The sequence below is a fragment of the Oppia nitens genome, unplaced genomic scaffold, assembly GCF_028296485.1.
Source record: "Oppia nitens isolate AA-2021 unplaced genomic scaffold, nextdenovo-longstitch-racon4-pilon3 scaffold1_pilon_pilon_pilon, whole genome shotgun sequence".
NCBI classification, from domain to species: domain Eukaryota; kingdom Metazoa; phylum Arthropoda; class Arachnida; order Sarcoptiformes; family Oppiidae; genus Oppia; species Oppia nitens.
In genome coordinates, this window is record NW_026533199.1 from 9,050,971 (window position 1) to 9,064,855 (window position 13,885).

General features: G+C 46.8%; 8 protein-coding genes across 10 annotated transcripts; 3 read left to right on the forward strand and 5 right to left on the reverse strand.

The window, feature by feature from the left end:
- Positions 1-300: 300 nt before the first annotated feature.
- On the reverse strand, positions 301-3,513 carry LOC128952389 (LIM domain-containing protein jub-like). Of its 2 annotated transcripts, XM_054297781.1 has the most exons (5): positions 2,098-2,312; positions 1,282-1,764; positions 1,050-1,232; positions 804-999; positions 301-737 (listed from the first exon to the last, which is right to left on the reverse strand). In XM_054297781.1, the coding sequence occupies exons 1-5, from the start codon at positions 2,129-2,131 to the stop codon at positions 635-637; spliced, it is 999 nt and encodes a 332-aa protein (XP_054153756.1). In that variant the 5' UTR covers positions 2,132-2,312; the 3' UTR covers positions 301-634. The 2 variants fall into 2 exon arrangements, with proteins under 2 accessions (XP_054153756.1, XP_054153758.1); XM_054297783.1 differs by lacking the exons at positions 301-737; positions 804-999; positions 1,050-1,232 and adding exons at positions 3,003-3,151; positions 3,202-3,513 and having other exon boundaries at positions 1,699-1,764; positions 2,098-2,951.
- Positions 3,514-3,876: 363 nt separating this feature from the next.
- LOC128952379 (YTH domain-containing family protein 3-like) lies at positions 3,877-5,925 on the forward strand. Its single transcript, XM_054297769.1, has 3 exons — positions 3,877-4,473; positions 4,546-5,274; positions 5,328-5,925. The coding sequence occupies exons 1-3, from the start codon at positions 3,987-3,989 to the stop codon at positions 5,783-5,785; spliced, it is 1,674 nt and encodes a 557-aa protein (XP_054153744.1). The 5' UTR covers positions 3,877-3,986; the 3' UTR covers positions 5,786-5,925.
- On the reverse strand, positions 5,847-6,710 carry LOC128952392 (autophagy protein 5-like). Its single transcript, XM_054297787.1, has 2 exons — positions 6,600-6,710; positions 5,847-6,551 (listed from the first exon to the last, which is right to left on the reverse strand). Exons 1-2 carry the CDS (start codon positions 6,708-6,710, stop codon positions 5,904-5,906), a joined length of 759 nt encoding a protein of 252 aa, XP_054153762.1. The 3' UTR covers positions 5,847-5,903.
- LOC128952380 (zinc finger CCCH domain-containing protein 18-like) lies at positions 6,675-8,586 on the forward strand. 2 transcript variants are annotated; one of them, XM_054297771.1, is made up of 4 exons: positions 6,675-6,970; positions 7,021-7,161; positions 7,211-8,226; positions 8,274-8,586. In XM_054297771.1, the coding sequence occupies exons 1-4, from the start codon at positions 6,736-6,738 to the stop codon at positions 8,535-8,537; spliced, it is 1,656 nt and encodes a 551-aa protein (XP_054153746.1). In that variant the 5' UTR covers positions 6,675-6,735; the 3' UTR covers positions 8,538-8,586. The 2 variants fall into 2 exon arrangements, with proteins under 2 accessions (XP_054153746.1, XP_054153747.1); XM_054297772.1 differs by having other exon boundaries at positions 7,024-7,161.
- A 90-nt stretch (positions 8,587-8,676) lies between these two features.
- LOC128952396 (60S ribosomal protein L13-like) lies at positions 8,677-9,630 on the forward strand. The gene is made up of 3 exons (XM_054297790.1): positions 8,677-9,075; positions 9,128-9,218; positions 9,272-9,630. The coding sequence occupies exons 1-3, from the start codon at positions 8,802-8,804 to the stop codon at positions 9,558-9,560; spliced, it is 654 nt and encodes a 217-aa protein (XP_054153765.1). The 5' UTR covers positions 8,677-8,801; the 3' UTR covers positions 9,561-9,630.
- On the reverse strand, positions 9,569-11,177 carry LOC128952388 (guanine nucleotide-binding protein G(o) subunit alpha). Its single transcript, XM_054297780.1, has 6 exons — positions 10,863-11,177; positions 10,767-10,809; positions 10,406-10,708; positions 10,092-10,350; positions 9,879-10,032; positions 9,569-9,830 (listed from the first exon to the last, which is right to left on the reverse strand). The coding sequence occupies exons 1-6, from the start codon at positions 10,978-10,980 to the stop codon at positions 9,643-9,645; spliced, it is 1,065 nt and encodes a 354-aa protein (XP_054153755.1). The 5' UTR covers positions 10,981-11,177; the 3' UTR covers positions 9,569-9,642.
- Positions 11,178-11,227: 50 nt separating this feature from the next.
- Positions 11,228-11,853, reverse strand: LOC128952401 (probable prefoldin subunit 4). The gene has a single exon (XM_054297796.1). The coding sequence runs from the start codon at positions 11,797-11,799 to the stop codon at positions 11,398-11,400; it is 402 nt and encodes a 133-aa protein (XP_054153771.1). The 5' UTR covers positions 11,800-11,853; the 3' UTR covers positions 11,228-11,397.
- Positions 11,830-13,861, reverse strand: LOC128952377 (protein spire-like). The gene is made up of 4 exons (XM_054297767.1): positions 13,654-13,861; positions 12,639-13,604; positions 12,206-12,533; positions 11,830-12,151 (listed from the first exon to the last, which is right to left on the reverse strand). The coding sequence occupies exons 1-4, from the start codon at positions 13,859-13,861 to the stop codon at positions 11,830-11,832; spliced, it is 1,824 nt and encodes a 607-aa protein (XP_054153742.1).
- Positions 13,862-13,885: the final 24 nt, after the last annotated feature.

Consider the following 13,885-nt stretch of genomic DNA (forward strand, 5'->3'; position numbering starts at 1 on the left):
AATAAATAATTGTTTTAAAGGTTTTTTGAGAAATTAAGTCTATTTTGGTGTTTGTCTTGTAATTGGTTTTGATTTTCTCCACGAAAGTCATTAGTCGTTAATTTAATTGCGAGTTTCGCTTTGATTTTGGGTTTATTTCGTGTTTGGAAAACAAGTGTTGGTTGTGTTGACCGAAACAGAGCCTCAGGCGCTCTCAGATTCAGAGAAAGCGGTTAATGTGTTTCAGGAGAGAGTCATTAAAAAGTTTTTCAATCAAATCATTATTTATTATTCAAACAAAAAAAAATTACACGAAATCTCTGTCTTTAATAACAAATCAAATAACAAATGCATAAAATTTCTATAAAACAAAACGTTTTCTAAATTTCTACAAAAAACACAACAAAATAAAGTCTACCGGTTTTACAATGAGTCTAGAGATCATCGGGAGTACACGTGATGACTATTTACAGGACAGAGGTGTCGGCGGCGGACAACTGACGGACGGATTGACGCAATATCAAAGACTAAGGCATAGGTTTATAGGTTTATAGGCTTTCTCTCTAAAGCTCTTAATAAATATGAAAAATGCGAACGAATGAGGCTTTCGTTGACTGAGAAGCGACCCAAAGACCCACTGACCCAACACTGACCCTCACTTGCACTCAGACGGTCGCCAACCCGTCGCGTTTGGACCGAATTTGTAGACAAGTCTTCGGCCGAAAACGGGAAGCAAAACTTGCGATTTGTAGTAATATCTGAACGGAAAACGGGATTCAGAACGGGAAAACGGGAACGGGAATCGTGAAAACGGGATTACTGACCGCATTGCGCGACTTAGCTTTTCGTAAGTCATTCTCGGGTTTTGTTTGCGTTCGCCCCACATTTTGGCCACTTTATCGGACTGGACGAACTTGAAGACGCCATCTTCACGTCTTTCCCATCGAATCATTCCTGGATTTGTCGCCGAATTGAGCAGAAGATCGCGAATAAATTCCCAAAGTTTTCCATTTCCTTTTGCTATCAATTAATTGCAATTAAACTCCAATTCCTTCCAAAATATGACTCACTTCTGACTTTTGCGTCCTTTTTCGGAGGCCTTCCTCTGCGTCCAGCTCTCTTTACGGCCAATTGTGGAGTAGGAACGGGAGTTGAGTCGACGGCCAGAGAATTGGCGCACATTTGAGTGGAAAACAAAGGTTTGCGTTCATTGACGGCCGTCGGGTTGGAGGCCGTGGACTCGCGGTCCGAATCTGAGTTCGGATTCGTTGAGAAAAAGAGAGAAAAGTGTAAAAGACTTACCGGAAGATGGAGAAGCGTTTTGACAGCAATGAGCGTCCAAATCGAGACAAGTTGTGGTCAAGAGGTCGGAAGGGAAGTTGGAGGAAGAGAGGGGAGGAATGGGACGGAATTGGGATTGCGTTTGATGAAGAGCGTCGAAGATCTGGTGTCCGAAAGCCGGACAAACGGACGTGAAGTACTCTCTACGCATTTGACACAATTCGAAGCCCGGCATTGGGTTATAGAGCAGATGAGCAAGGTCCAGGTCCGCAACACCGTTGTGTATGGCCCAGGCGCGCATCCAGTCGGAAGTGTCGGTTGGAGACCATTGATCGGGAGGACGAAGAGCCCAACCGTCGCAGAAATCAAGAGCGAAATCGTCTGCAGAGGAAAATGCAGAAGAAGTCGATCCGAAAAGCGGATTGTCTTCAGAGTCGAGAAGACATTGAGAATCCATTTCGTAGAACTCGAAGAACTGATTCGTCGGATATATAGAGGCCATGACTGAAGAGATAAATGTGAAGAAAGAGAGAGAAGTGAAGTGAAAGTCAAAATACGACCGATTTTTAAGACCGGTTTGGGGAGGGGAAGGGGCGGGCAAAACGGGACTGACTGACTGACCGACCGGGTGGCCGGGGGCGAGAGTTGGACTCTTATAACGACTCAATGAAAACCGGTTTTGACTCTGCTTTCACTGATTGACCTAAAAGTCTAAGAAATAGAGGTCGTCTTCAAAGAGGACAAGAGTTCAGTAGCGCATTGGGTCGACCGTTAGTTATAGCGTGAGTCCCGTCCCGTTAGTCCCGTCCCGTCCCGTTCGAGACTTTCATTACTCACTTCTCCTCTCTTTAGAACTGAATAAACGACTCATTCTTTCGCTTCGTTTTCGACTCAAAACTCTGTTTCAAAACTATTAGAATTACGTCACAAAACGTCAAACCATGCGATTGGCTTAGAGTGAGAGGGGGCGGGACGGCCGGCGGTGATTGACGCGGAAACTGCGGCGGAAGGAACAGACAGCGATTCGCGGAAATAATAAATGAGTGATTTTATTGAGTGATGCGTTTGATGTGACATTTCTGGCACAAAAGGTGTCCGTTCAAGGGATAGCACGTGCCGTCGGTTAACTGGAGATGACATTCTTCGCAGATATAACAATCGACGTGAAAGTCTTTGTCCATCGAAACGACGCGAACCGTCTCTTCAGAACCTTCCAGCGGAACTATTGGAGTCAAACAAACGGCACACTTCGGGGCAAACAGTTTGTGGTAATCATTGACACAAAATATCCGATTCTGAACGTCAACAGTGAACGGAACGCCGTCTAAACACTCGTTGCACGCGTGACACCGGAAGCACCCAGGGTGGTACGACTTTCCCATCGCCTGCAATATCATCTCCATTATGAGATGTCCACAAATGGCACATCTGTCGGCCGTTTGTTGAAAACCGCAGTAAAGATAGTCTTCTTCGCAATAAACTTTTCCCAAAACGTTGTAAAAGGCTTTTCCTCTGAGAGGACGTCCACAAGAACAACACGTGAAACAATGCGTGTGATACAGATTGCCCATTGCTTGACACGCGTCGATAACGCCGTTCACTCTTTCGCAACACTGACAACAGATCCCGAAGAAGTCTCCTTTCGGTTCGTTTTCCATTTCGCGTTCGATCGCCGAAGTCAGCGCTTCCACCTTAATTCACCGACAATTAACGTCTTAATCTCAAAACATATCCAAACAAACCTTTTTCTCGGCTTCTGTCATTCCTCGAGGTCGTGGAGGCGTCACTTCATATGACAACAAAGGCTGAGAACGCGGAAAATCCTGTGTTTTCGACCGCACTTTTGTGGTCACGTGTTGCGCCGAAACCGACTTCGGAGCCGTCGGAGGATCTGTTGGTCACGAAATTGTCAAAATGGGATCAATTGGTAGAAATACTGACCGGAGACGGGCGCAGTCGGGAGCGGTGCGGCGGCGCGCTGGTGGAGAGCGGGTGGCGGTGGTGGCGGACGAAGCGGTCGGCGAACGCTTTTGTCTGTCTTTTTCTCATCAAACGAGAGATCTTTGAAAATGTCTTTCAAGTCGTCCATCACTTGAAGTGCTTTTACTTTGTTGTCTGAAAAACGCTTTTCGTTGTCAACAGAGGGCGACACGTGTTCTGTCGAAATGCAGTTTCGATTCAAAGTGTCGAACAATTGGACGAAAAAATCAATCGTAAGTCGAAAGTAGACGTAAAAAGTGGCCAAACATTCGTCGGGAATCGGCTTTAATTCAGTTCGGATCAAATCGCTTCCGATTCGGAAAATCGGGAATCGCGACAAAAATGCGGCCGAGGATTGAGTTTTCCGACAAAATGTTTACCGAAAAGTGTTTTCAGTTTTTGTCTGATTTTCGGCTGAATTTCCGAAACTTTTTTTGTTGTTTTAAATAAAGATTTTTTTAAAAAGATTTTTTGTTTTATTTCATTCATTGCTTTAATTGAATAGAAATTAGAGATAAATTCAATTCTTTTAATTGATTGGTCTTTAAATTAATTAAAACCCGATTTCTGACCATTGAGTCAATGATTGGTCACTTAATGATCGCGATTTCCGACTTTGTCTTTCAATTGATCCGAAAGGTGTCGCTTCTCTGGTAAACAAAGCGGTGATCAGTTGGATGAGCGCATGCGTGGAGTGAGTGCTGAAGTGCTCGCCATTTGTCTAAAAGTTTGGATAATTTGGAAGAATGAAAGCCGAAGACCACGACTTCGACGGTTGGCGGTCGTCGTCCGCCTCTCATTATACAAGCCATGGCCAGTCTTTGGGTGGATCAGGGTCTGGGTCTGAGTATCACATGTCATACTATCCGGTGAGCACTCCTGCAGCCGTTTTTCCGTATTCCGAATCGGGATCTCAGCCGTGGAGTAATGGAGAACACATGCCGTTTCTGACCGGACAATACACCGATCATTCTCAACAACAACAACAACACTATCCGATGGATTTGTTTGGTTCTCAAAACACATACGGTTTCGGTTCAATGGCTTCGACCGTTCCGTCGACGCCCTTCAACTTCTTTCCCTCCAATTCGGACCCGTTTTGGGGTAACTCCAAGAACCGATCGCTCGCACCGACGGCCGCACCTCAGTATAGACTTCATGACGACTATAGCTATCATTCGACCGATTCTTATGCCGTCAATGATATGAAACCTCTTGAGTCTGGAATCGGAGGTAAGTGTGTCGTCCGAGACGACGACTGGACGACACAGAGACGACGTATTGATTGATGCGATTGTATTTCAGGTCTATCTTTGGACAATTTCACCAAAACTAGTGATCAGTTCTCCAAACCGTTTGACAAGAAGTTTGATTCGATGTCCGCCGCGTCTGTCGTCGGTTCGCAACCCAAGAAGACCACGTGGGCATCGATCGCGTCACAACCGGCAAAACCAGCGCCAAAGTCGCTCAAATCGAAGATGTCTTCGGCGTCTGTTTTGACGGGTCAGACCAAGCATTTACCGCCAGCGATGGACGCGATCGGAACCTGGGACCAGAAGAATGGATCGGCAGTTAAGACACCACCTCTACCGCCCCCGCCTCTCATCCAGAAGACGCCAACCACCACAACCACTACCAGTACTCCTTCGCAGTGGACGCCATCTTCGGCATCTCGAGCTGTGGCGCAAACGCCTCGATCGCAACCACAAACACGACGCGAAGAGACGACGGCTTCCGTGCCGTCAAATGATGGTCCGTCGTCCGGGACGTCGACGAATGCGTCGTCCGGAGCGCCGCATCCGGTTTTAGATAAACTTCGCGTTGAAAACAATTATAATCCAAAAGAGTTTGATTTAAACGCAAAAAACATCCGTTTTTTCATTATTAAGTCGTATTCTGAAGACGATATTCATCGATCCATTAAGTACTCGATCTGGTGTTCGACCGAACACGGAAACAAACGACTGGACGCGGCCTGGAGGGCACATGAAGGCAAAGGAGTCATTTATCTGTTGTATTCCGTCAACGGATCCGGTATTTCATTTTCCCAACGATTTTCCCATTAATTCCGATTAATTGCGTTTCAGGCCACTTCTGCGGAATGGCACAGATGATGTCTCCGGTCGATTACCAGGCGTCATCGTCGGTTTGGGCTCAAGACAAGTGGCGTGGTCAATTTCGCGTGAAATGGATTTACGTGAAGGACGTCCCGAACGCCCAATTGCGTCACATCCGACTGGAAAACAATGAGAACAAACCCGTGACCAACTCGAGAGACACTCAGGAGGTTCCGGCGGAAAAGGGGAAGCAAGTGGTGAAGATTATGCATCTTTTCAAGCATTCGACGTCTATTTTCGATGATTTCCTTCATTACGAGAAACGACAAGAAGAAGAGTCCATCCGAAGAGTGGAAGTCGTCGAAAGAGTTCCCGAACGACCAGAACGGCCGGTCGAGCGGGAACGGGAGCGTGACAGGGACCGGGAGAGGGACCGGGAGAGGGATCGCGAGCGGCGAACAAACGACAGCCGAAGACAATGGAAATGAAGACAAGAGTGCAGTGAAAGTGTTTAAAGGGTTTTAAAGACAGTTAAAGACAGTTAAAGACAGTCTGTGACAGAACTGAAGTGACTTTTTTACAATAAATGCGTTCGTGAGACCACTTCTAGTGGTTCTCACGCGCGATCACGTGCACAAAGTTGTCGCAATGCGCCAAATGCCGGCCCAACCACGTCATGGGCGTTTCGGGGGGCGGCTCCACGCCCTGAACGACCAGACGCCATTGTCGCCAATCGGATCCAATCACCGACTCCGCCACTTCACCCAAAGTCGCCGAACTCGAGACGAGTTTCTGCGCATGCGGTGTAGAGCGGAAGTGGACTCTCGTGGGAACATGGCGGAATTCGCCGGAAACCAGTTTGCGGTTGATTGTCCAGAACTGTTCGAATCGATTGTTGCAAAGACCGCGGAACAGCTCCTGGTGATCGCGTTTCTGCAGCTGAGCCATGACTGGCGGCTTATTCTTGAGCGCATCTGATTCCTTCAGAGCAGACATGAGAATGGCTTCTACGGCTGCGCGAGACTGACATCTGACGAGAATGTCTTCGGGAAAGTCGCGGAAATGGATGTTTAGAATCCAAGGAATGCCTTGTTTTTCGCCAAACAAGTCGAATAAGACTCCGATCGGTAAATGCCATCTCAAGGGTTGTCCATCGCAATCAAGCCAAACGTCTTTTGCCGTAGTTTTCGGTTTCAATTGTTGGATAACGCGATCCAAAATCAACGGTAAATACGATTGTCTCGGAACCATTGTCTTCGGTATAATTCAATCAATTAGAATATCATCAATTAGAATACTCACGAAAAAGGGATCTGGTTCGGCCAGAGAGTCGACCTCATTGGCCGCCAGACGGAAACCGATCGGTAAAAGCGAAGACCAGACGAGTCGCGCGACATCTGCTTCTTCAGTCATTTCAACGCTTTTGTTGACAAATTCAATGTTTTTCTACGCATTTCTTCTACACTTTGAGTCGATATTTGTGTACTGTTTCTATAGTAACAGTTTGTTCTGTGTTTTGGACGCCATTTGCGTCATGTCTTTGATCTGCGAAACGATTGCTTCGGACGAAGAGTTATCGCACGGAAAGACAGATGAAGACGAACTCGACTTCGATGAAGAGGTCAGAGAAGCAGACACTGGAGTGAATGCGACGGAAGAGCGCACTGAAGAAGGTTTGAGTGGTTTTTAGGAAAAAGAGTTTGAATTGAATTTGAATTTTAAGGAGAATTGGATGAAGACGACGACTTGGAGGAAGGCGAGGTCAAGGAGGACGACGAAGAGGAGGGCGAGGACAAGGCAGAGGCCGTCAAGGAGGCGGGCGGGCGCTCGACCAGTATTTGTCGGTTTTACGGAAGAGGACAATGTGAGCGAGTCATGTGACCACACCTTTGTCTAACTGTCTTGTTCTTCAGGCACGTGGGGCAACAACTGCCGATTCGTCCATCCGTCCGGAACTCTTGTGAATCCAATTAATCCGCAAATAAATCACGTCTCAAATCAACCAATCAAACGACCGCCTCCTCCTCCACCACGAAGACCTGCACGCGATTTCTATTCGGCCGTAAATGCCGTCAATGCGGGCGTTGAGGGAGGCGTGGGAGGAGGGCCGGGAGTGGGCGGAGGAGAGAGTGCGTGGGAGAGGGGTTTGAAGCAAGCGAAGGAAATGATTGTTAGATCCGCGAGACGTAAAGAACAAGAAACCGATTTCGAAGACAAAAGATTTCATTTAGGAGTCGAAGAAGAGTCGGAAATAAATGCCGGAAATGACGGACGCGAAGACGAATACGAACGCAGAAGGAGACTGGCCTTCGAGTCGGCTCCGTGGAACAACGACGAACCCACCCAAGGAGCACCGCCGCCCGGACCGCCGCAAAGACGCAAAGATCCGGAACAATTCAGAGATCCGTGGCGCAGATCTACTACTCCACCCGTTGCCGGCAATTGTCCTCCAATACGACGAAGACCTGAACAGCAAAGACCGAAACAGAGATCGGATTCAATGTCTTCTATTTCGGGATCGGATTCGGGTTCAGAGTTTTCCGGATCTTCTTCTGAATTTTCTGAATCCACAGAAGGATCTGGAAGATCTGGAGGAAGAAGAAGATATCGGAAAACAGAGGGCGAAAAGAAACCGAAACGAGGCTTAAGAGAAGCCAAACCCAGACCAGAAAATACCGAAAAATTCACCGAAAATTGGGCCAAAACTCAGACCGACGTCCGGGACGACGACTACGATTCGTGGAGCGAGAGTTTAAGTGAATCCGAAGACTCTTCCGCTTCTTTTTGCTCCGAATCAGACGCTTCAGGAGAAGCGCGCATTCCCAAACGCGCCGATGGACATCCGCCTCCTCCGAAGCGAGCAAAAGTTCAAACACAACGACCCGACGGCCCGAAAAAGTCGCCGATAAAAATGACTTTTATGAAAAAGGTTTGCTTTCTATTAATTAATTTGTTTTAATTGTTTTGATTGTTTAGCACCCGAACCTCAAGAAGGACATCGGAGCGACGGTTGCGCAGAAACTAAACGGCGGCCGTGAAGTGTCTCCCGAAGGCCCGATACCGGACGACGACCGCATTTCCACGAAAACGGCGTCTCCTTTGGCTTCAGAACCGACTTCTCCTCCGCCGCCGCGTGATTCCAAGTCTTTGATGGCAACAGTTTCGCGCAGAGAAGAGCTTTTACAGCAATTGAAAGCCGTTGAGGACGCGATCGCCAGAAAGCGGTCGAAAATCAATTGATTTTCATTTAATAATACTTTTCATTCATTTCTATAATAAATGTTTTCACACGTTATTTGTGTTTATTTATTGAACATTTGATTGTTTGGTCTTTTGTTGAGTATGTATTGCATTGCGTTCCAGTGTTTAAAAGGTCTAAAGTGTCGGTTAATGTGTTATTATAATTGACTTCCTTTTCCTTTTTGTCTGTCTTTTAGTTAACTCTTGTTTTAGAAAAAAGTCTTGTATTTTTGGATCCGATTTAGAGAACAATTAAAAGACAAAATGCCGGCAAAACGTATGGGAATGATCCCAAACGCTCACTTCCGTAAGGATTGGCAGCGATTTGTGAAGACATGGTTTGATCAGCCGATGCGCAAAAAGAGACGGCATTTGGTGCGCGTGGCCAAAGCGGCCAAAGTCGCCCCGAGGCCAACACATCGACTCAGACCAGTCGTTCATTGTCCGACAATTAAATACAACTCGAAGGTTCGGTTGGGACGAGGATTCTCTTTAGAAGAGTTGAAAGCCGCGGGAATTGCGAGACGAGAGGCGCCGAGTGAGTCTTCTCTCGGATCAGTTTAATCTTTACTAATCATTGCTTTCCGTAGCTATTGGAATATCTGTGGATCACCGAAGAACCAACAAATCGGTGGAATCGCTTCAGAGAAACGTCAGAAGACTAAAGGAATATCGATCGAGGTTTGCATCAAATCTTTGGTTAATTCGAGACAATTATTATAATTTTATTTCAGATTAATCCTCTTCCCATTGGTCAACAAAAAGCCGCGCAAAGGCGACGCTTCGGCTGAAGAACAGAAACTGGCGCATCAATTGGTCGGAACTATTCTTCCGCTGAAACGAGGAAAACAGTTCCTCAAGAGTGAAAAGTCACGTGTTCCCACTGAAGAGGAGCGCAAAGCGAACGCCTATCACAGCATTCGTCAGGCGCGGGCCAACGCGGCTCTGATCGGCAAAAGGGCGAAGAAGGCCAAGGAGGCGGCCGAGAGTTTGGATGCGCCGAAGAAAGCGGCGAAAGAGTGAATAAATGAAAGTTTTATTGAATAAAAGTTCGGTTAATGTTTAGACACGAATGACTTGAGACTAATCGAGAGATTAATAAAGATTAATAAAGACCACAACCGCGAAGGTTATTGGCAATGATGACGTCAGTGACCGCGTCGAACACGAACTGGATGTTCGTGGTGTCGGTGGCGCACGTCATGTGACAGTAGATCTCTTTGGTGGTCGACTTGTTCTTCGCCTCGAATTGCGCCTGAATGTAGGCCGCGGCTTCTCCGTACTCTTGCGCGCCTAAGAGTCAGGGATTAGTTGTATTGTATGGATTGAATGGATAATTACCGGTATATTCGGGAAAACAGATAGTAAGCGGAGATTTTTTGATCTTTTCTTCGAATAAATCCTTTTTATTGAGAAAAAGAATAATCGAAGTGTCGGTAAACCACTTGTTATTACAAATGGAGTCAAAAAGCTTCAGACTTTCTTGCATTCGATTCTGTAATCATTTCAGCGATTAATCGAAAATCGATATCGAAGTCAATCAACAATACAAACCGTGGTCTCGTCCTCGTGAAGCACCTGATCGTATTCACTCATTGCAACGCAAAAGATAATAGCCGTCACGTCTTCGAAGCAATGGATCCATTTCTTGCGTTCCGACCTTTGACCTCCGACGTCGAACAACTTGAAGTTGAGGTTTTTGAAGGAGAAGTGGACTTCGACGATTCCCGTGGTCTTAACTCTTGTTCTCAGAATATCCTGTTCCGTCGGCATATAGTCTTTGCGTCCCAATCGGTCCAAGTCGTCCAGAAAACTAAGCGGAAGTTCAAACATTAATCCTTAATATAAGAAAGTCATGAAAAACGGACTATTTTGCCGAATCGTTGAGTTGGTATTCATTGGAACGTCCGAAACACTCCTGAACCCCTATATCCACCCAAAGACGCTTCATTGCGGCCAACAGTTCGTCGGAAAAGGGCTCCGTGTCTTCCATACGCGACACGACGTCGAACACCATCTTGGCGTCTTGGTCGCGGTCATTCCCGCCGAACGCGAGACCAAGGTTCGGCATTGCGCGCAGAATGGCCACCATTGACTGAATGGTGTTCGAGTAGACGACCGGTTTGTACTGTTTGAAGTCTTCGGGAGTGAATCCCGAGTCGTGGATGATTCTATAGAAAGTGGGAGTGGTCAGTCAGTCAGTGTTTAATCAGTTTTTCCGATAATTACTTCATTTGTTTGACAATTGTCGACTTTCCGCTCTCTCCGGCGCCTGAAATCAAAACGGATCAGTTGGCAGTCATTTCAGTGAATCAGCAATAATACCCAGAAGAAGCAGTTTAATGTCTTTGGCGGCTTGAATCCCATCTTCCTTAAGATTCTTCTCAATCTGTTTGGATCGGGCCAAAGCCGCCCTTTCCTCTGCAGACATCGCGCATCCCATTCTCGCGCACAACTCCAGACCGACTGTTCCTCGAAAAGTCTTCAAAAGGACGAAACGCGGCCTCAAGACAGCGCTTCCATGAAAAACATCGCAAATTAGAACTCAAATCGATTGCAAACAGAAAATGGAGAAAAACACTGACGAAGAGAGAGAGCGCGCGCGCAATGAATGCCAAAGCGATTGCGCGACCAAACAATCGACACAATTATCGCGACATTTGTTCGAGAATTCGACGGAAAAACTAGAATTCGAAACAAAAACTCTTTATTCGAAAAACGGATAAAAACTGAGAAAATCTGACAAAACTTTCACTCAAATCAAAGCCGACGCCCAAAAACACACTTCTCTGCAATACAGTCCGCGCACGCGCACCAACAACATCTCCGCGGGGCAGTCGGCTGATCGGCGGTCAAGTGGTCAGTCGTCGTCGTACTCCAAGTTGATGTTATGACCGAATTTCGCGTAAAGAGTTGTCTTAATTTTGGTCATTTCTGTCCGCATTTCCGACAAAACATTCTTTTGTTTTCCCGTTTTGTCTTCGATTTCGGCTTTTCTTCCTTCAATCCATTCCTCCGCTTCTTCAGCAGACATTCGAGCAAAAACTTCTCCACATCTGACCAGAAGTCCTCCGCTGCCGTCGTTGTCGTCTGCGATCAGGAGTTCGTTGATGGCATCTGAAGCGTTTTCGGCTAATCTGGCGGCCGAAGCCACGTCGGCCTCCAGTTCATCGCATTTGGCATTTAATCGCGCGAAACGATTGATAAGCGTTTGGTCGGCGAGAGTGACCTCACAATCGGCGGTTGAAGACGAATTCGCCATTTTGTTTGTACACTAATTATGTTTTATTATTTACAAGACGTCATTCATGGCCGCAGAACCCGCGTCCACGAGATGTCGCACTAATCGCTTGCAATCGCGACAAACGCGGACTAAAGGGCCGGACTTGCGGTCACCCGAGTCGACGACAACGGCATCGGATTCGCGGGTCAGAGCTCTGTATAGACGAGACTTGGATTCGGGTTTTCTATCCATTTGTGGTTTTCTATCGTTTCTATCGTTTTGCGGAAAATGTTTGGAATTTGTTTCCGAAGGCGGAGAAGGAGTCGGACTTAACATATAAATCGGCACTTTTTCGAACTGAGAAACAGGAATATGCATTCTGACGGCGCATCTGATCCACAGAAAGACATCATGAGATCATTTCAACCAAAAGAATATCACAAACCGGTCACAAACGGCGCGATCGCAGATCCGACACATTCTTTGAGACGAAAATCCAAATAACGAAAAACGCGTTTTCAAACACGTGAAACAGATCCGACCAGATTCAAGGTCATCGCGCAGAGAACGCGTCACGGCCAGAGTCTCGACTTCGGCTCTGGTCAAAACTGATCTAATATGGCGGACTTCTTGCAGAGAAAGCGAAAGCGACTGCACTTTGACCGCGAGTTCGCAATCCTGCCAAACAGCGGCCACATGTGATCTCGTGTCTTCATTTGCATCCAATTCTTCGGGAGTCGAATGTCTTCTTTCGGAACGCAATCGAAGAGAAACTAAAAGAAAATCCGATTAAAAATAAGCGAAAAATAAGCGAAAAATAAGCGGAAAATAATCGGAAAATAAGCGAAAAATAATCGGAAAATAATCGGAAAACAAACGGCTTTTTAGAGAGAATTTTCTGTTTTCTTGCGTTTTCGGACATTTCTTGTCTTCTTCTGAATCCGAATCTTCTAATGACGTCAGAGATAAACGTAAATTGAGATCTGCTTTAATGAGACGACGTTTGGTCGGAACAGATGCTGTTTCCTCGTGAGCGGGTGATGGGACGGGAGGTGGAGTGCGTGAACGCGGGGGTGGAGTCGGTCTGAGTGAAGGTCTGTCCGTTCGAATGCTTTTCATGAGTTTTTCGTAAAGAGATTCTGGTTTTTCGGGTTTTGGTTTGAGTTCTCGTTGTTGTGCGGGAACGAGTGTCGGTCGCGAACGAATGAAATCCAGAATCAACTGATGGGCGTCTCTTTTGGTTCTTTTGTTGTCTTCTTTTGGAATTTGTTTTAATCTATAATTTTGGAAACGAATGTCATTCAGGAGTTTCTCGAAAGGCGTTAACTCGTATTCTACGGCCACTTCTGGCCCGCGAGTCTCGACAGATCTTAATAGTGCTCCGCCACGCATCTGACGGATCACATGAACCCAAAGTCTGGCCCAAGTCATGAATTCTGGCGGAGATTCGTCGTCGTTGTCGTCCTTGGAGTTCGTCGTCCGAGACGACGACTCATTGCGTTCAATGGTTTCGAGAAATTGAGTTAATTCTCGCGTTTCGGAGACCAGAGATCGACAAACGGTTCGGTAATGAGTGGCCGCTGCTTCGGGAGACGCAAAGCGCGCGCAACACATTTCAAGTGCGTCGTCTAATGCTGTCTTTGGTTCGCATTCAATGCCTTCATCTCGAGAGTCGACGTCTTGGACGACGGCTGAAGACATTCGATCGATAAGTCGTTCCAATGGTCGCGACAAAGATGGTTCTTCATCTTCGCGAAGACCATAATCGAGAGCACGAAAGAGAACGACTGCGAGGGCGGCCAACATCTCGTTCTCTGAATTGGCTGAAGAACGACAGTCCGAGTCTACGGAACAAAACAATTGATGTTTTGATTGAAAACAAAGCAAACAAACCGTCGGTAAAAGAGCGGACGTCCACTTCTCCATCGCCGCCGACCAACAGATGTCGCGGTTCACTGACAAGAGCGGACTCTCGGGGCCGAAAGTGGACGCGAATGGCTTTAAGTGTTTGATGCGCTAAAGACCAACATTGCTCTTCATTTACGGCGACTTTAAAGGCCGACAAAATATCGGACAAACAAACGGCGGCCGAGAATGGCATCCGAGAAGAGCTCCGATCAGGCGT